Source organism: Arctopsyche grandis, chromosome 2 (assembly GCF_051622035.1).
Source record: "Arctopsyche grandis isolate Sample6627 chromosome 2, ASM5162203v2, whole genome shotgun sequence".
Classification (NCBI taxonomy): Eukaryota; Metazoa; Arthropoda; class Insecta; order Trichoptera; family Hydropsychidae; genus Arctopsyche; species Arctopsyche grandis.
In genome coordinates this window covers 1,862,286-1,883,608 of record NC_135356.1, presented here as the reverse complement: position 1 = coordinate 1,883,608, position 21,323 = coordinate 1,862,286, and the positions used below count along the sequence as shown (strand labels likewise).

The following is a 21,323-nucleotide window of genomic DNA, read 5'->3' as shown; positions in this document are numbered from 1 at the left end:
AATACTCAGCAGTTAGGAATTTCCATCGAGAAATTCTGCTATGGTTATAAATTCAGAAAATCCAGTGTAAACCAGTCTTTATAAACATTGACACGGATTACACGACATATGTATGTTCAATGCATTTTTTTTCAATGCTACCCGGAAAAGCTTAGCGGGTAGTATTCTTGTTTATTTTTTACACACTCAAAATACAAATATCGGCTCATGAACTTGTTGGCAAAACGCCAATCGGCGTTGGTCAGCATTCAAAGGGTTAAACGTGTTTATTACGATAATTTTTCACCATCGAATTAGCGGTTTAAATTTCTATCGGTGACCAAAATAGCAAAATAGCAAAACCGATCGGAAAAATGTAGGAATATTGTCCGACCGATTAGCGAAGTGAAACTAAGAATAGCCTTGTAATAAACTTAAATATATATGTAGGTATAAACATATGTAATTCTTTTGATCGGTTGGTCTGGATTTAATAACCATCCATATCTTGCCAATGGTGATTGACATAATCATAATCATCGAGAAGAGCGCATAGATTCTTCGATTCCTAGTGACGGTGACTTTGTTGAATTTATTTGATTATGTAATATTTAATATTGGGAATAAGCGTTTTTGAGGTAAATTACCACCGATGCACCGGTGAAAGTGTTGGAACCGTTTGAGAGAATGCTATGAACTTCGGAAGTAGCTCAAGTCTTAGAGTTTCGGGAAATGTTTCAGCAGTGAGCAACCGTGGGACAAATTGCGGAAACGAATTATTTAGCCGAATTCTCCGAGTTGACTTATGTAACCTAGATCATGAAGTGGGCCACCCCTGCGCTCATTTCGGCTCACCTGGGACCCCCCCATCCCACGCTAGCGTTGAGAATGAGCTAAGGGAACGGCCGGCTGTGGGGAAGGGGGTCCCCGGGGTAGGTACCATAGGGTGGGGAGGTGGCCCTCCAACCCCATGGGGGTCGGAAAAATCGATTTTCCACAAAATGCTCGAGTCGGGGGGATTCCCCGAGAGAACAGCAGGTTGATGTGTGTGCTCGCTTGCATTCGCCGCGATTCCAGAATTGCATTCCAAATCTATTAAGTACAACGTGCGCCAAAACTGTCCTTTAAAACCCATTCCAGATATACAAATCTAATAAACAAAATGATAAATGATATCTTTAAATGCAAATTATATCGTTTAAATCCTCCAAGTGTATCGAAAATACACTTGGAGGTGTAAATGAACCAAGTAAAAGTTACAAAACGGTATATCGTTGCGATAAAAAAATCTTCACCTATTGTTACTTTGTATATTATGTAGAAACAATCTGAAATACATACATAGTTCAAATGAAAAAATAATTGCGATTCCAATTATGAATGAACTTTTGCCTCACCTTGTACTACAAGCTTTTCTTGTAGTACATTGCTTTTCCTCGCATCGTTTACAATAATGTTGGCTTTACTTGGAAATTGTTTTAAATGACTCGCTTCTTTGCTGAAAACTCTTTTAACACCTTTTTATCAAAGCTCCTCGAGCAGACCAATTATGAAATTGCTTCAGCTTAGCTTCACTTCTGCGTTGCTATTCCACTCAGACATTAATTCGAATTGTCATTGTTGAAAAATTGAAAAATAAATTTACTGAAGTGAAGACCTTTCCAGAAGCGGTAATTAAAATTTAAAATTAAATTGTTCTACATATATTAGAACCACCAAATGTGATATACTATCTAACGATGCTCTAGCATTTTTAATTTTTATTCAAACTTTAACCCGCCCAAGCAACGCTGGGCAGTTCGGCCAATAATAACACTGAGACTAATCATGACAATGATTCTTATTGGATTCTTCTCGTTTATGAGATATAATCGTTTAAAAAATGCTCAATTTTTACAGATTTTTAGCGTTTGCAGTTTTTAACTCAAAACTTGGTATAGCTATGCCAAAAGTGAGTATTAGAATAAATAGTCAGATGTTTTTTTCTATTGATTGTGATTTTATTGCCTTAAAATACTTATAATTAATTATCTAGCGATTTTTAAAAGTCAAAACACATATGTTTTCTCGAGCTAACATGAATTTATTGGACCAGTTCTATATTTCACCACATTTGCAAGGGTTGTTTTTCAATCTCAATATTTTTTTATTTTATCTAAATGTACTAATTCGAGCGGTAAATGATTTTAAAGTAAAATGAGAAATATTCTCGGCGGGATATTTCATCGCTCGTAAGTTTCGGTATGCAAACGTGAGCGAATAAGCGCTCTCCATTCTTTATATATTCTTTAGGTCAATTTAAAATAATTTACCGCTCGAATTAGTTTAGATAATAAAAAAAATATCGAAATAAAAAACCAATCGTTATACACGTAATACATATGTATGTACGTGAAAAAACGTATATATTTGACTTTTAAAATTCGCTATATAATTAATTATACGAATTTTTAAGCAATAAAAAATCACAACCAATAGGAAAAACATCTGTCTATTTGAATCAAATACTCACTTTTACGTTAAAGTTTTCAGTTAAGGACTGCAAAAGCCAAAAATCTGTAAAAATTACGCATTTACATATACATTTCTCATAGTTGATAAGAAGCCAACACAAATCAATGTCATATTCGAATTCAGAGAGTTAAATTTAGTATAGATTGGCTATTTTTCGCTTCGATAAATTTGTTTTCTTGCTCAGTTTAATTAAAAAAATATATTTGTTTGTCAATTAACCGGTGAATTTGGTATATCTATGTATATTATGGTACTCTAACTTTGACCTCACACGGATTATGGAACGGTTCGGAGTCCGAAATCAAGTTAGTTTGTTCACAATGCAATTCCACTGTTTTCAATTTAGAACCCCCAGATTTGGTGCCAGTACATTGACTTGAGCCGGCGAATGCGTTAAATGTTTTGCCAACTTTCGTTGACATTAGCGATGCCCGTCCATCGGCTAGATACTTAATAACAAACTAAATAAAAGCTTTTAAAAATGCTCCCGCTTAATGGTTCCTAATATTATATTAAAGTTTATTTTATTATCCAGCGGAAAAAATTGATCCTTGATCCAACTCCGCTCCAACGTTGAACTACGTTGCTATTTTTATAAAAGTTTAAAAAATTGTGCCGTACTATTAAATATATATATATATATATATATATATATATATATATATATATATATATATATATATATATATGTGTGTGTATATGTATCTAAACGGATATACATACATATGTAGTTTTGTTATACTGATGTTAGAAAGTTTTTCATGGATCCCCTTATGTTTAGGGACCTCTGTATTAAGACATTATATTTTTTTACCTACCGTGTGTGGCACAATATTTTCCACAACGATATATTGAAATTAAACGGTTTTTTTCGTCAGATATTATGACAAAATGTGGACAGCAGATGTTCCAAAATTTGAATATTTCAAATTAAAATTTCTTGCGGTCCACAAGTGAATCGTTTTAAATTTTTTTTAAATGAAAAGTTTCACTTCTACCAGCATTATTACATAAATATTCCTGAAATGTTGTACTATATATAATATACAAATACACACACACAAAATCATTGCACTAAATAAACATGCATAGCTTAAGTTAAGTCCTTAAGTTAGTTATTGATTTGATAAATTTCCAACAGTGTGAATTTTCGAAGACTTCGTAAACGTATTGCACAGTGCATACAATAAAGAAGCCAATTAAGGAATTGATTTAGGATAACATTACTTTTGAGACTTGCATTCTTCAACGTCCAATCATTGGCGAACTAGCGACAAAATGGCTAATAGGGACGGTAAGGAACTGAACACGAGCACACCCATCGAAGGGACCACAGACGACAATATGACCCAAGACGACGAACACACTGACCTCACCACCTTGGTCAGCGAGCAAGCAGAATCATCGGTAAGCAGCCGTGCCAAACATGGAAGAGCACCTTCGATCACCTCGTACGACTGGCAACAAGTTTTGGGTTCCTTTCGCAAAAAACTTCAAAGGCACCCCAGTTCGTACGAACGTGAACCGGACGATGACGTCACGCCAGAGCAGGCCACGTCCAAGAGCAACAATCTGCGACTGCAGTATTTGCAAGGGGACCAATCCCAAAGCTCCAGACCGACCAAAACCAACGAGTTTTCTTCCTCGACTAGATTAGATGCCAAGATGTCTCTGGCTGTTGATCCACGTCCAGACAATCCGGACGAGGCTGAAAAGTCCACCACCAAGACAAGGCTCCAACGAAACTTGCCGTCGCTGTCGCGCGTTCCTAGAATAGAAAGCGACACGGAGCCAATAGAACGAGAGAAAATACTGAAAATACTTAAAAACACGGTAATGTCAGTCTTTTCGGATGAGCCTAAAAAAGAAGGCCAAAAAACTCCAGACGAGAAGGCGAGCGATGAAACTTTAGATACGAAAAGCGTATCGGATGCGACATCCCCCATAAAGATGGACTTCAATTACAGGAGAATGAGCAGAAACATAAGCGAGAAAACAATATCTCCAATGCACGAAGAAAAAACACCGGATAAAGAAGTGTCGTCAACGTCCAGAGCTTGGATACCGAAATCAGTATCGAAAATTTTAAGCGACAACAAATCTAGTAGCTCGGAGCAAAAGAAACGAGCCAAATCACCCTCTAGCATATTGGAGTATGCTCAAAGGAAGCTGCCTAAGTGGGCAACCTTTTCCAAGAAGAGTGATGACGACGGACACGAGCTCATAAAGACTCCCAAAATCGAAAACATATACAGCGATGTGTGCTTACCATCAACTTCAAATTACAGAGAAAAGTCTGAAAGCAACGAAGAACTAGAACAACCAGTCACAGTGACACTGAATCAACCCTCGTTTTCAGACAACGAGGACGTCGAAAAGGCCCCGAAAACTCTCTGCCGCTGGTTCGTCTCCGACGAGGAAAATCCAGTGGACGCGGACATCAGTATTAACGAAGGGCTCAAACTTACCAAAACCCTATCGTGTGAACCACTCGGAGCTGCCGTCAAACCTTCTCTGTCCTTCTTCAAAAGCAAGGACTACAACAAGCACGCAAAACTGAAAAACGAGCCGGTCAAATCGAAAAAGAAGAATGAAAAAACACTGGTGCCCAATCCGTACGATTGGACTGCAGACCAGAAGAATTGCGACTTGAAGAAAGCCAAATCCGACGCTGGAGACTATCGGAAGCTGTGCGAAGTGAAACCCAAGAGCAAGTTCTTCTCGAAGCAAAAGAGCAAGGAGAAACCTTCGACGCCGACCGGACGCAAGAACTCGATCAAGTTCGGCAATCTGAAGAGTCTCTGGTTCAAAAGCAGCAAGGAAAAAGCCGAGACCAAGATGAAGGCAGCTTCTGCTGAAGCTCTCGAGTGCGGGAGAATTCGTCCTTATCCAGATCAAGAATTCCTGATGTCGTCCGTGCAAGTGTTCCTGGCCGTCACACCAGCGGGTTCTAAATTGCAGGTATTGATTAAATTGCATATGCGGTTTATTTTGCAATGTGCGAAACATGTTTACCATAGCCATGATGTAAATATATACTACCTATAGAAAAGATATCAAAAATGTTGAAGGTCACATCACACGCACACATTCTACATATGTACTATCATGCAAGTTAAATTGTTTTCAACACGTGTATAGGGAAATCTTAATTTTTACAAGCCTCTTCTATGAACATTTGGATTCGATATCCTAAATTCTTCCGATTGTTTTGAAACTTTGCCATTTTGCGCGGTTTGATCAACAACAAGTCTGAAGCACCCCCTTTTTATTATTATTACATACCTCCTTTACGTTTCACATGGCTTTCGTGTCAGTGGTCATTTTTATCTCTTATCCGATCGTTTTCATACTTTGCCATATTGCTCATTTTGGTCATCAATATACGTAAATGTATCGTCTGCCATTACGTTGGAGATAAAATATCGTATACAATGCGTAACAAATATCCAGAATCTCGGATACGGTGACGTTTATGACGGTACTATCTTATTATATTATAATCTATCTTCAACCTTTTCGCCTTGATATGCTATTTCAGATTTTAATTGTTTAAACGCCTATAATTCACTCTATATTTTATAAAATTTGCTCTATAGGTTCTCGTTATCTCTAATATTTAAATATTTATAGTTTTAACTCTCATATGTATATATAAATTTCAAATTTGGCGTCTAGCTTCATGTAAAAATCAATATATACACGATATATATTGATTTTTGGCCAAATATGTCAAATCTGACATTTCACTGTATATCTCCTCAGTCGATTTTATCTGCGAGATAAATATTCAATAAGAAGTTATGTTGTATCTAATTGTTAATATGATTTACAATAAGTTTATTACTTTATTTTGTTGATATTTTTGAAATAGGACATTTTTCAAATGCTTGGATCAGAATCATATATCTAATGTTGATGTTTTTTGGCTCATAACAGTATTTTCTTCTTATTGACCTCAGATAGTCAGGGATTTTTTTTGGCTTTGCAGCCATTTAATCCACCTTCATTGAGCTTTCTTCTCACCGTTCTTGCTGAAATTTTGGGTGTATCAACTCCAGCAACTTCACCAGCCAGCTCTGACGACTTTAGGGTTTTTTAACGATAGACGAACCAAATTGCGGTCTTCTTGAACTGTTGTAGCCCCTTTTCTTCGTGATCTGGGTTTGGATGTTTTAGATTCAGTTTCTCTAAAGCATTTTAGCGTGCTTTGAACTGCTCCACGTGAACAATTCATTTTCTGGGCAAATTTTAATTGAAAGTTCAATAACACAAAATTTACTCGTTGCCATTCTTCCTCGTGACACTTTTATTAAATTTGATGATAAATGAAATAATATAAAAAAAATTTTGGTGAATAAACACAAATCGTCAAACGTTACAACACGACAGCTTTCGCTAGTATGAGCCAAAGAACAGAAATGTTCTCTTTCATCCACATAAACAAAAAAAAAAAAGGTGCTTCACACTTTTGGCCAAGGCTGTATATATACATAGATTTATAAAATGAAATATAAATATATTTAAAAGCTATTCGACACATTTCTTTTAATTTTTTATTTATTTATTTCTAGTACATCTAATCATACATGTTCACAACTAATTAAAAACAACATAAACATTAACTTTGATTAAAAACTGAATTCCGTGTTAGTATACCAGGTGAAAAACCAAAATCGCTATAATAATTAGGGTTGAAACATAACTTTTAAATGTTATGAAGTGTGAACATTTCCATGGCAGGGACAGCGAACTGGGACAGGATGTGCGTCATATTACAAAACACTTGTGTAATGTGTATGTATATGTACGTACACGATACGAATCACGCCACCTGGCGACTATTTTGAAAAGTTCTACAACTTCCGCTTAGCATATCAGAATATTAATTGGAATTCGACTTGTTCGTGTTCTCCTTATTTTTATTCCGTTGTGATGAAAAAAATGTTTGCAATTCAGTATTAAAATGAATACACCATTGACTGTCTCGAGATTGCTCGAGCTGGTAATGGTTCATAGTCGTATTATTTAATTAGAGCGGTTGATTAATATCTGACAAGTGCGCTGGTTCTTTCACCGTGTAATAGTTGTGATTAATTACAGTTGTGGCTGAGTGGCTATATATCTCACTGTCAGCAAACGCGACTGCCGAGCGTTTACAACACGCGTTACAAACGCTCGGGAATTCAATATGTTTTGAGGTTATACTATCGTGAGATCTCAATTTGTCAACGTTCAACCGTGACTTTATGTACATGTCATCTTTTTACTTTATTTTTTTAGTATTGTCATGTTGACAGTGTAAGAATTCTAATGCTCGCAGCCTCTTATTAGTTCACTTTCGATTTTGGGTTCTTGTCCGATCGTTTTCAAATTTTGCCATCTTGTTCGGTTTGGTCATCAATATGTGTGGAAATCAAATCCGCCATTACGATGGTGAATAATAATCGTAATAGACACGTTTTAAAATACTCCATTATCGTTCTCGCTGATGTTTATTATCCATATTGCCGCATTTATCCACGCTCTTCCGATCGTTTTTCCCTTTTCGCCACTCTCTCACTATGTCAGATTTTAATTGTTTAAACGCCTAAAACTTTTTCTTTTTTCACTATATGTATATTTTATAAAATTTGCTTTATTCAATATCCCTATGATCGAGCGCACTGCACAAAACCGCGTGGGACAAAAGCGCGCAAAGCAAATACAAACAAGAAAAAACAAGTGAAAGTATACTTTTGAATTTATTCACACTGTATTGAAGCTTGAATAAAAATAATAAATATTTTAAATATAATTACATGTCCTAAATTTAAAACAATCGTGTAGGATTAGCACAAATTCAAAAATACACTTTCAAAATAAAATATCATATCGGAATTTTCTTACACATTTTTTAATATTTGTATTACTTGTTTTTATATTCATTTTCTCGCTTGTATTTGTTGCGCAATTTTGTCGCCGCGCAATTTTGGTATGCGCGACTTTGTCACTGCGTGGTTTTTTCCAAGCGATTTCGTCTACGCGGTTTTGTCGGGACACCCCCATTTTCGAAATATGATATTTAATTTTGCCATTTGGAAAATAAGGCCGAATAAAATCCGACCATGATAAAACTGTCACTTCCGGCTGGCCCATGTATTGTGTTACTTGCGTATATGAAAATAATATTGCAGTTCGATTCACTGAACAGTTTCGGAGACAAAATATTACTTCCGGTCGAAGAAATTTCATTTAAAAATACACTTAGATCTCGGAAAAGATTAAGTTTGCAACTAAGAAAAAATTCCATATTTTTAAAACAAACCCTAACCTTTAGATAATGTGTGGTTTTTAAGCGAAAACTGTCACATAGCAAACTAACCACCCGGTATACAAAATATCGCTTATTTTTTTTTTTACATATATACCAGGAAGGCCTTACAGGTAACCCCAATGCACCTTCCTGGCCATTTATTTATTATACAAGTCGTTGAATTACGAGACACTGAAAAACTAGCAAATTAACGAGACATCTATGAATTGTACATAAATTTTATTGTATATTAATCAATCTCAAATAGTGGTGACATAGTAGGTAGGAAGGATATTTAGCCAATTTTTTAAACGGGAACCGTTTTAACAATAAAATCAGAGAAAATTGGCAAACTCTGATAGGAAACGATCGACCTGAAGTCACAAATATCCAGGTCTGACCAGCAGCACTACAGATATACTCAGAAAAATTCTTTTCGATCGAGGTCAGCTCATGATATCGAACCCGGTGCCTCTCGACGCTAAGCAGAAGCTTAACGACCGAGCTATGCTGCTGGCTATTATCAAATCACAATCAAAAGAAAAAGTACCAAAATGTATTAATTTACAAAAAAAAATCGAATTTTGGAATAGGACAACATCTGGCCAACCTTAATCGTAAATCGCACTATTGTCATCGAGCATTAACCTCTAAACGGTGGCATTCCCCGAAATCGTGTAAAGGTCAAACATTATATATTAAATATGCACGAAAGTCGTTTGCGACCGTTGTGTCTGACTATCGGCGATTATTTTTAACTATATTCACCCAACCCTTCGACCGTCTCGCAAATCATATACTACTTATTACTATACCAACAATGTTGGAAACCCCTGAGACTAACCCTTACGCGGAACGACAAATTGACACAGCTAAATATGTATTGTACATGTGTACTCTCAACTCAAGGACGTCTCGATAGAGTGACAGTGACAATTACGACAGGCCTGCTCTGAGACCTGTCAGCTTAAACCGCATATGACACATAGGACTCGTCGGCTGATCGATGGTTCAGATTTGTATAATTAATTTTTTTTTGAAAGTGTGAACCGTGATTCAGTTTGGGCTAAAAAAAAGTGCGTGCTAATTCTTCATAATTCGCGTCGCATTGTTCGCCTACTGCGCTTGCTATGGCGTTTTCTTGGTGAATATCCGTTTTCGCCTTTATCTAGCTTTAATTGCTTAAACGCCTAAAACTATTTCTTTTTCACTCTATATTTTATAAAATTTGCTCTATATGTTCTCATTATCTCTCATATATATTTAGGTCACTCATATTGATGTAAATGTTGATCGTGATATAAGCGAAAGTAAAAAGAAGTTGGTAGTACTTTAGGTATTAGTGTCCCGAACCGGGGTCCAGTAAGACCCCAGTATGTTTTAATCAAAATACAGCTTTTCACAATACAAATAGGTTCAATATATATCTTATTAATCATTTTATACATCAACATGAAAAATAATTTAGTCCTATAGCGTGTTTTTGACTATTTTTGTATTAAAAAATAATGACAAGCATCAACATGCAACCGCACATAGGTAAGGCCAACAGGCGACTGCGTGACTCAATAACCACGCGCCAAAAGCAACGAAAACAATAGCTTACGAAAATATAGCTGTCTCTTTCTCTCGCATTGATTCATCGATCAACAAGAATATGCAAGCGAACAGTCAAAAACATGAATTATCGCTACCGCCTTTAAATCATACTTTGGAAATGTATAAATGTATATTTTTACGATGTACCCATTTTCTAAATCATACAAAATTTATTAAAATAAATGTCTTGTAGTTCATCCTAAGAATACGAGAAATATAGGGTGAATAGCTTTGAAAACCACATTGAAAATTGGGGCACTTGCATTTAACCTCCCACTTCGGTGAGGGAAGATTAAAAGTATTTTAAAAGAAACCACGTGCCGCGTGCATCGCAGTGTGTTTTCGCACTTAGTCTGCTAGGGCTTTATGCTACCAATTTTAAGGACATATGTACTTTCATATATGTAAGTTTAGAAAAACGACACGAAATATCAAATTGACCTACGCCCGAAAAAGATTGAGCACTACCGTTTTAAGCGAGCTACATACATATGTATGTACATCCACCACACAGATGAGCAAGAGCAACTTTGTCGACTACACCCACATGTGGCAAATTGGTCGTGAAAGTGTGGCGAATTTAAGTTTGACACCAATGTTGATATAGGGGAGGGTCGGGTAGATTAAGCCGTCGGGGTAAATTGGACCGCGGCCATATTTGTGCGTTCGATTATGGCCAAGATTATATTAAAAACGAGCGATTACATTAAACCGCGCGAAACTTTGAGGACTTCCCGTCGATTACGATTCAGTGATGAAACTTTAAATTGAAATCTCCATTGTTTAGTTGAGACTTTATGTAGTAGACGGGTGCATATCTCACATTTTCCTTCCCCGTTTCTGGTCTTTATCCTCACATTTTCTTACACACCCCCTCTACCCTCTCGCATCCCTTCATAAATTTTAAGAATTTAATTTTGTACGCGGACCGCTCTCATTCTCGTTAATATGTTATTAAAGCGGCCATAAAACACCCACTTACGGCGATCGATAAAGTATGCTGGTTTTTTACACGTACATTATCTCATCTGATTCTACATCGGAGATTCAAATATAGTATACGTATGTACATATACTACATACGTACATGTGTACAAGATCATAAGGTATGCATGCTTTTTTGAAATACAAGGTAAAACGGCCAATTTTAAAGCCTATATTTCATTTCACTTCGATTTCTATTGATCGAAATGCTCTACCAATACCATACATAAAATGCTCTACCAATACCCAAATAGGGTTGCCAAGTGTCATGGACAAAAAAACGCTGCGCTACAAATGGTTGCAAACCAGGTGGCCGCATGCTCATTTCAAACTTTTGTCTTGGCTTTTGCCATTTTAAACTCAAACTCAATTTTAAGAATTGCCAATCACACTGTTCGACACGAAAAATGGTTCAGAGACGAGATATGACTTTTCTTATAGATCTATGCCCAGTAAATACGAATATGGTAATAAAAAATGTTGATTGGCTCGAGATTCGGAGATATATGTGCTTTTTTTTAAAACACGCGATTTTTCTATATCTTGGTGTTGTTCGGTCGATGTCTCAAAATCTGTCAATTTTCTGTACAAAATGAATATTGGAATCTATAGTCGAGTATTTCATCTTTCATTTGTAGTACTTTTCAGCTTTCAAATCTCTCTAAGTAGTCGTCCAGTTCAAATCAAAAGTCAAAAGTACGTATTTTCACTTGGGATTTTTTCCCACTGTTAATACTATTTTATATTGAGTATTTTCTATTGAAACGTGTTTATTGGGATAATTTTCTGGCTACACTATTTTTTGTTTTCATTTAAAAGGGTTAGTTGGAAGTGTGCTGAATTTTAAATAGGTAAAATTGCGAGCTAAAAGCTCATACTAGTATTTACACGAATCTGAATTGAATTAATAGGGATAATATATTAAATTGTCTTTATATGAAAATTAAATAAAACTCCACTGAGAAAAATTATATTTCGACTATTCTTGTGGATCAATAACTAAAATTCTATTAATAACTGACTTACCTCGATAAAATAAACGAATTTTTGTTAAGAAAAGTCATTTCTCGTCTCTGAACCAAAAAAAGTCGTCATTTGTCGAACAGTGTCATCAATCTACATCGAAATGTCATCTGCGCAACCCCATGAATATCTCGTGGATAAATACGAAAAATAGACGTTACCGAGAACGATAATAAAGTATTTTCAAACGTGTCTATTACGATTATTTTTCACCATCGTAATGGCGGATTTGATATCCACATATATGTATGTATTGATGACCAAACCGAGCAAAATGACAAAGTTTGAAAACGATCTGATAAGAACCCAAATTTTGTCAGACGAAATCAGACGAAAAAATCGAAAGCGAAGTAAGAAGAGGGAACATTTAACAAAACAATGTTTATTTTTTACAGTTTTATTTATAATTGTGCCGGTTATTATTAAAGTGAAATAAGTCATTTAAGGTACCAAAAATACCATTATTTTACAAGGTAATCGTAAAATTTCAGCAGTACAGGAAAGATTATATCTAGAAGGCTATGAATCACAATGTATACATATATTTTTATGTAGTATCAAAATAGTTTTTAAAACAAATTTACGCAAAAGTCCAATTATAACACTTTCATAATAACCAGAACATACATATGTAGTTAGGAACATGAAAAGTGCGCTTAAAAATTAATTTAAGTTTAATTAATTTATTATTACGGTCTAAGTTTATAATTAATAATTACCGATTGCCAAATTTTACCAATTTACCGGTATACCGGTATTGCAATTCCTCGTGCTTATATGTATGTGGTTCGCCACGTGAAAAAGCTTGAGTGCCACTGGTTTTAGACAATTCATAATAACTTCAGCAGAATTTTTTTAATTAAAAACTTTAAACGTCAAATGTGAAAATATATGAGTAAAAAAAGTCGTTTTTCATAGAAACGAAATTAGCAAAAATGTGCTCAATAAAGTCACGTTGTTTACAACGCTTTATTTGAATCATGTTGCTTGAAAAATATAGTGGAAAAATAAGAGGCAGTAAAAAGTGTCCGAGTTCAAAAATCAACCGTGTAATCAACATTTCAAAACACTTTATTTTAACAAATTTCATCAGATGATTGATATATAGACGATCGAAACGGATTAAACGACAGGGCTATCGCCCAGCTATTGATAGCCAATAAATTGCCCATCGGTCGTGAATGTGTTAAATAAGCAACATCGATAAACCTGATTCTTCTCACGTATCGTGACCTCTCTGAAATAAGATGGTGTGCGCAATCGACAATCTTCTACCACTTCATTCGAGAGTATCAAACAAGCCTGAAGCTTGGTTCATCCATTGAGACGACAATCTACTTCTTTCTCTCCATCCCTCCACATTTCCAAGCCACTATAAACAAGTTAACTATCTTTCAAAGAATTTACAAACCAACACATATGTATGCACAATTTCAAAATCGATTTTGAAATAAAACTACACTTATGTATATACATACGTACGTACGTATGCATACCAATGGCGTGCGGTGACTTTTGAAACAGGTCAAAGATAAACAAAGATAAACTAGTATTATATTATCTATTTATTTCATTTTCACCTATACATACAAGCATATACACTTTATCAAAAAAACACGCGTTTTTGTCAAATGATTAACGGCATATTATTTTATCTATGTATACTGTATTCTCTAACTATTATTATTTATATTATATGATGCACTGAAATGGGTTTTTACCTGTACAAAATAAAATGAAACGGTTCCAACAAATTGGCAACCTTAGTAAGGTTGCCTTTCTCATTTTCTCAAGAATTCCGAGTTTTCAGTAATCTCGAATTTCTATAAAATGCTGTAAATCTACATATATTGTCAAATTGACAGACAATAATCTAGCATTTTGTCCAATAACCGTTGGGCTTTGCTAGTTGTTAGGGCTTCCAAGTCGGTTTAAACCGAAAAAAAAAAGAAAGCAGCAATGCTACTATCACCTCTAATGCTCTCAGGAAGGGCATTGTATATTTGAACACCTCTGTGGAAAACACTTTCTGCAGTTTTTGCAATCTTAACTCTACCTTTAATTGATTTATTTCTATTTCTAGTTTTATAATTATGTATATCTCTATTCCTAACTATGTCATTCTTATCTACATAGCTTGTATACAAATTTTAAAGTGCTTAATTTAAGACGTATTAAATTTTGTGACGTATTAAATGAGTTAAAAATAAAAATTTTGGTTCGTTTGCTCTGGAACACTGTGCCTTATTATTCTACTGATGGAATTCATTTTGGTACACTTAAATATTACCGCACTATAACAAACTAATAGGAATACGTATGCTCTCAATATTTTATTTTTACATGTACATATATACATATATATTGTATATATATATACCAAGAAGGCCTAACAGGTAAACCCGAATGCGCTTTACTGGCCAATTACAAATATAGATATACAATTTTTAGAATAATTTTTTACAGAGCCTCATTTATGCAAATGATTAAAAAATTTATTTCTTATTTATCTATATAGTATTATTTAAATATAATTCAATACAAGGTTTTTAATAATACTACCGTAAGTTTTGCTCTACTTAACACGACGTCGACAATTATTCTTATAGATGAAAAAATATAAATTTCCATTAATATAAAATATATACGTATTCCATAAATAAATTAATAATGTCAACAATGTATGTATTTTATATTAAAATTTTATTAATGTAAATATTTCAAAATAGGAAACGCGAACTGAAAATTAACAAAAAATAAAAATCAAATTATTCGCAATGCGAACAGTGTTGAATTTCTTGACCTAAATACAATGCGAAACTGAAACGAAATGTAATTGGCCATCGCGAGTTAAGTGGGGGCTATGTACATTTTAAAGCAATTATTTTGCTTTACGCTCAATCTAAGTTGACAATAATGGTGACGGTATCATTATTATTAATCCATTTACATTTACAATGAATTACAGTGAATACATTTACATACATAAATACATATCTCTAATTTCGTATTCCGCGAAAGGACAAGCGTGGGATGGGTTTTAGAAGCTCTGATCCTCATCCAGTTATAAGCACTTAACGCCTCGTGTCGACTAATATTTTGCAGAATTAAATTCTCGGCGTTCAGGTAGAGAGTAAGATCCGCATATATGTATGTACATATGTGCGCATACGTAGATTTGACAGGTGAGGAAATTCGCGACGAACTTATTTCCACATTAGTTACTAAGAACGATCGTCGAGCTCGAAATCACTGAACCGGAAATGCCAGCAAAGCTTGTAATTAGAAAGCAAAGTAGCAAAAAAGTAGATCGTAATCGCGAATACGACTACTCTCAGACTAACTGCGTCATTTCGCGCAATTTATATATGTATGTAAGTACATATGTATATAAATTACTAATAAAGTACTAATGAGTGCATATGTACTTATTAGTCACGGCGTGGTTCACTCTTTGCCAGTCGAGAAGTTCCTGTTTCAAATCCCGCTCAAAATTGCAGAAACTTGTGTAATTGCAGAAGATGACATTAACTTCCCATTTCGCAATACTCCTCTCCAAAGATATATGTACATATGTAATTACTGAGACGTTAGAAGCCAAGTGGAATCTGTCGAAGTTTCAAAAACAACCGACTCACTAAGCTGAAGCGTTTCGTTTCACATTCAGTCTAGATTTAAAAAGGTAAAACTATGTCTATCGATGCTAATAAGACGTTTTTTTTATTTTTAAATGCTTTTTAATATTACTAAATTATGTTCAAAATACATTTTATATCTATTTTAATAGCTACTGATCTACTGATCATTTTCTATTTTCAAATTTTAATTTAATTTCTTTAGCAATCATAGTATTATATAATTCTGATGTTAATGTACAGCATAATTGGAAAGATATCTCAAAAACATATCTACAATTCTTATATATAATATTATTACAGAGCAAAAATTGTCACAAAAAGTTTTTATTTACTTATAGGCATTGCAATTCCGGTATACCGGTATACCGTTAAAGTTTTTTATTTACTTATAGGGATTGCAATACCGGTATACCGGCTTACTGGTCAATCGACAAAATTTTGCCATCGGTAAATACCGGTAAATTTATCGCAAATTAAGTGCACATACAGGCATATTATTGCATAATATTACATGAAAAATCGATTCCAATGGCGTATTGTGGATAATTTTGTTTGGAATTAGTATATTTTCAATATTAATTATAAATCTAATTATAATTATTAATCTCAGTGGAATAATGACATAAATGAATCAAAGTAAATTATTATAATTTGTATTATAGTTTATAATTATAATTTGTAATTATAATTTATAATTACAATTTGTAATTATAATTTATAATTATAATTTGTAATTATAATTTATAATTATAATTTGTAATTATTATTTATAATTATAATTTAAGCTTAATCTAATTATAATTATAATTATATATTATTCCCTGAGATTATGTATTTATTTTAATTACTTACGATTCAATCTAGGTTAACGTTTATTACGAAAAGCAACCACATACAGTTATCTAATCCACGAAAAGGATCTTTTTTTTCATTTATCGGTAAATACCGATGTATACTGGTAGTAGCAGAAATCATTTACTGTTTATCAGTTTATAAAAATTGATGCAATCTATGTTCCAAATTTTTAAATCTTTTGAGCCAAGCTCAATAGAAGTGTATAATTCCGAGTTGCAACATTAAAGAGCAAATGGTATACTGGTATACCGTTTAACGGTTTTCAAATTTAACGGAAAATTACAATCCCTACTCATAGCTAGGCTGACCATACGTCCTTTATTTCAATGCCCTGCTCTGATATTTCTGTGTGACGTCATTGGCGCGCATTAAAAAAACATAAAACAAAACAAGAAAAGCGAAAATTTGCATGCGAAATAAATAAATGAATAAATATTTAGGCTCAAAATTTCGGCTTCGGGCTAAAAGGGTTAGATATCTCCACGCTGGGCTATTTTCGGTTTTAGCTCATACAACATTTACCTTAGAAATTCAATTTAAAGTCAATTTTTTCGAAAGACGTTCGGTCTTACCCGCCTAAAACACAAATTTGAACGATGTGTCCCGGAATATAAAAATTGCTTTCCCTGGAATTCAGGATAGTTTTCTTTCTTTTATGGCCCAAGGAGTTGTCAACTCTGCTTCTATCCCACCGCTAGAATTTACGCAACACCTTTCACGAGGTTTTCACAATTTATTGAGCACATTTTCCCACGTTTTTCGCACAGCCCTTAAAATATCGCGACGCTTTCCGACTACCCTTATTCATGTATAGTATAACAAATCGCATTCCGAAACTGAATCAATTTGAGAATATATCTTCTATAACTTAAATAAATGTAGGGTAAGTGAATGACCGTTATTGAAATAATATTTTTAACTATATTTTTCCGTTATGTACATAGTTAAAAATATTCCGTATATATACATATATATTTATATATATGTACGTGTAGTATAATATATATTTCGTATATTATTAAATTTTTTTAACCGTGTTTAAAACGGTTCCTCACAAATTGGCTACCTTCCCTTTATTTGTCACTTTTATTATGACTATTTACCATAATCAATGACTTAATTATTAAAAGGCTTTTAGACCCGTCGAATGTTAAGGTAATTGGATTATTACTACACAAAGACAATTTTGCCATTAAAATCGCGAATACGCAATATTTGGCACTCAAGTTCTCGTTAGTATGATGGACTTTTCGGCTACCAGATGTTCCGTTATAGAGATTTTAGTGACTTTGTGACCAGTAATCACAATAAACAACAAAAAATGACCTAAGTTTACTTACGATTTGAATTCGAAATAACGATATTTTTGTTGGCTTATTCTCTTTACAGAGATATGAGCGTTTAAAAAATGTACAAGTTTTGCATATTGAATTTAATTTATTGAATGTCTTCACTATGCCAGACAGTTACCGGAATACCTGTCTGGAATACCTGTTTCCGGCATTTTAATCATTTTTCTAAATTCAAGAAAACCAAAATAGTTTTTCGCTCACTGCATTCCCGCAAAACGTGTCTTAATTTGAACAGTTATTTTTTCGATTTATGACCCCCTATCTCCGTAAATAGGGATGCCAATCGAATATTCGAATATTCGAGTATTCGAATCATTCGTCTGATTTTTCAGCCATTCGTAATTCGAATATTTCATCAAATATTCGAATATTATTCGTGTATATATTTTTTTATAAACTAAATACACAAAATCAACATGAAAAGAGTCATTATGAAGAAGCCGACGATTATGAAGAAAATTAAATATATAATGGGGATAATTGTGATAAAAATGAAGATAACGAAGAAGATGAAATGTCTACATGTGAAGAAACGGATTTTTATTCATTAAATACGGAAATGTTTGAAGAAAATCACTTTTCGATCGATAATAATCTCTACGAATATTTAAGTAGTCGAACCGGCGAAATATACATTTTTACAAGAAATCATAATGAAAAAAGAAAATAAAAAATTGAAATTATCATTGGCTGTAAAAACGAGGTGAAATTCAATGGCAACTATGATAAGACTATTCATTCAAATTTATGCTTGGTACATATGTAATTACCTTTTTTTACATACCTCCTTTACGTTTCACATGGCTTTCGTGTCAGTGGTCATTTTTATCTCTTATCCGATCGTTTTCATACTTTGACATATTGCTCATTTTGGTCATCAATACACGTTAATGTATCGTCTGCCATTACGTTGGAGATAAAATATCGTATATAACGCGTTTTAAGCACGCGGAAAGTAAATCTTCCTGACGTTTAATAAGCGTTCGTCCCGTATCTTCCAACCTGTTCGCCTTGATATGGCGATATAAGATTTTAATTGTTTAAATGCCTATAATTCACTCTATATTTTATGAAATTTGCTCTATTGGTTCTCGTTATCTCTAATATATAAATATTTATAGCTTTAACTCTCATATGTATATATAAGTTTCAAATTTGGCGTGTAGCTTCTTGTAGGGTAATACACGATATATATTGATTTTTGGCCAAATATGTCAGATTTGACATTTCACGGCTAAAAGTATATCTCTTCACTGGGTTTTATCTGCGAGATAAGTATTCAATAATAAGTTATGTTGTATCTAATTGTTAATATGATTTACAATAAGCTTACATACATTTAGTTTTTTACAATAAGCTTACATACATACATCACATACAATTATTTTTAGTTATCAGCTGATTTTTTTTAATTATTAAATATATTCGAATATTCGAATAGCTCTTGATTTACTATTCGATATTCGAATAGTTGAAGTCGACGCATATTTGGGATCCCTACCCGTAAGCATTGCTCACCCCCGCCACATGAGAGTTACGCCACTGAGTCTTTAGCTAGTATTACAGACTAATTCAATGCAAATTCCGAAGTTTTCGTGGGCCCTACTATGAAAAGTTCTGGTGTAGCTTACGAGCGTAGCTTTGGCAACTGGGCCAGTTGCAATGCAGTGATAGGGCCCGATAACCAACTAAAATTAGCTATGGGGAAAAAATCAATGAACCACTTAATTTTCGTTTGGAAAGTTCTCGAAACTGAGTTACATATATGTATGTAGTTCGAGCCGCGACCGTTAAATCTCGACACGGTTCCGAAAAACCGATAAAACCCGAACGAATGCACTGTGACCGTGTAAACGCATTTAAAACCACCGATTGTCGTATAATGAAATTGGGTTCGTCGGCATAGGGCTCTCAAGTAGCGCCGATCACATTAACCACTGCTGCCCAAACTTTTTCGATTCCAGAAAACACACTCTCACCCTTATTTGTCGTCTTTTATCTGCCAATTTCCGCGCAGCTTAAATGACGTAATATGATACACATGTTGATATACTCGTATATTTAAATACAGTGGATAGTTGATTCCTGAATGAAAAGTCGGATTCATAATAATTAAAAACTTCATCGCCATAAGCGCACCGGTGCGCGGTCCTTCGTATTTAAGGCTATTGAAACTTGAAATTAATTTTAGTCTCTTCACAATGACATCTAAAAATATGCTGTGATACTAATGAAATTGAAAGAAGTCAATATTTTTCCTTAGTTTGTGATATGTTCAAGAGACTACTTGTTATGGCCAAATGCTGTCATTCTGACATTTGAGCTTGTGACTGACATCTCGCTGTACGACTCTTCTATATTTCACTTCGCTCATTGGTCTGATAACATATTATATTATATCCGACATTCATCCGATCGTTTTGAAACTTTGAATTCTCTCATACTATATATATATATATATATATATATATATATATATATATATATATTTTTTTTTTTTTTAATTCTCTCATAGGTTATATAATGAATGTTAAAATGTTTGCATTATAATAGTGACAATTCTATATGCTTGTTATGGCCAAATGCTTCAGGCTCAACTGTCATTCTGACGTTTGAGCTTGTGACTGACATCTCGCTGTACGAATCGGTCGATCTTTTTGTTTTGCTGTCAACCCGTTGACTGGTAGTTTCGGTTTTTAGTTTACATGATTTAAAATAAAATTTCAATACTAATAGTACTAATTAATGATAATAACTAACAAAATAACTAATGTGTTGGTTACCAACTTGCGCGCACGCATGCCAACGTACAAATACATTACGTACCACTCATAACAATCCTACATATGTATATATGTATATAAATCAATGTTTGTCTGTCTGTCACGTATGCGTTCCTATACTTTACTATAATTTAATTTGATTATTAACTATTAATTTGAAACTGAAACATTCACTTATCGAAACGCATCGAGAAACGGGAACGGGAAAGGGGATTGCATGCGTTATTGTACGATGGAACTTTCAGCATTTATTGTATGCATGTCCGGGAAGCTTAAACAGGAACGGGAATGAGTGGCATTG

At 34.0% G+C, this 21,323-nt stretch overlaps 2 protein-coding genes across 2 annotated transcripts in view; both read left to right on the top strand.

Annotated features, from left to right (window-relative positions):
* Positions 1–6,928, top strand: part of LOC143922930 (uncharacterized) — a 110,495-nt gene extending 103,567 nt beyond the window's left edge. The window contains exon 4 of the mRNA XM_077446348.1: positions 3,635–6,928. Coding sequence (XP_077302474.1) covers positions 3,772–5,541 — 1,770 coding nt within the window. The 5' untranslated portion in view covers positions 3,635–3,771 and the 3' untranslated portion in view covers positions 5,542–6,928. The remainder of the gene's footprint in view (positions 1–3,634) is intronic.
* Positions 1–21,323, top strand: part of LOC143922815 (uncharacterized) — a 189,940-nt gene that overhangs the window by 137,767 nt on the left and 30,850 nt on the right. The window lies entirely within an intron of this gene.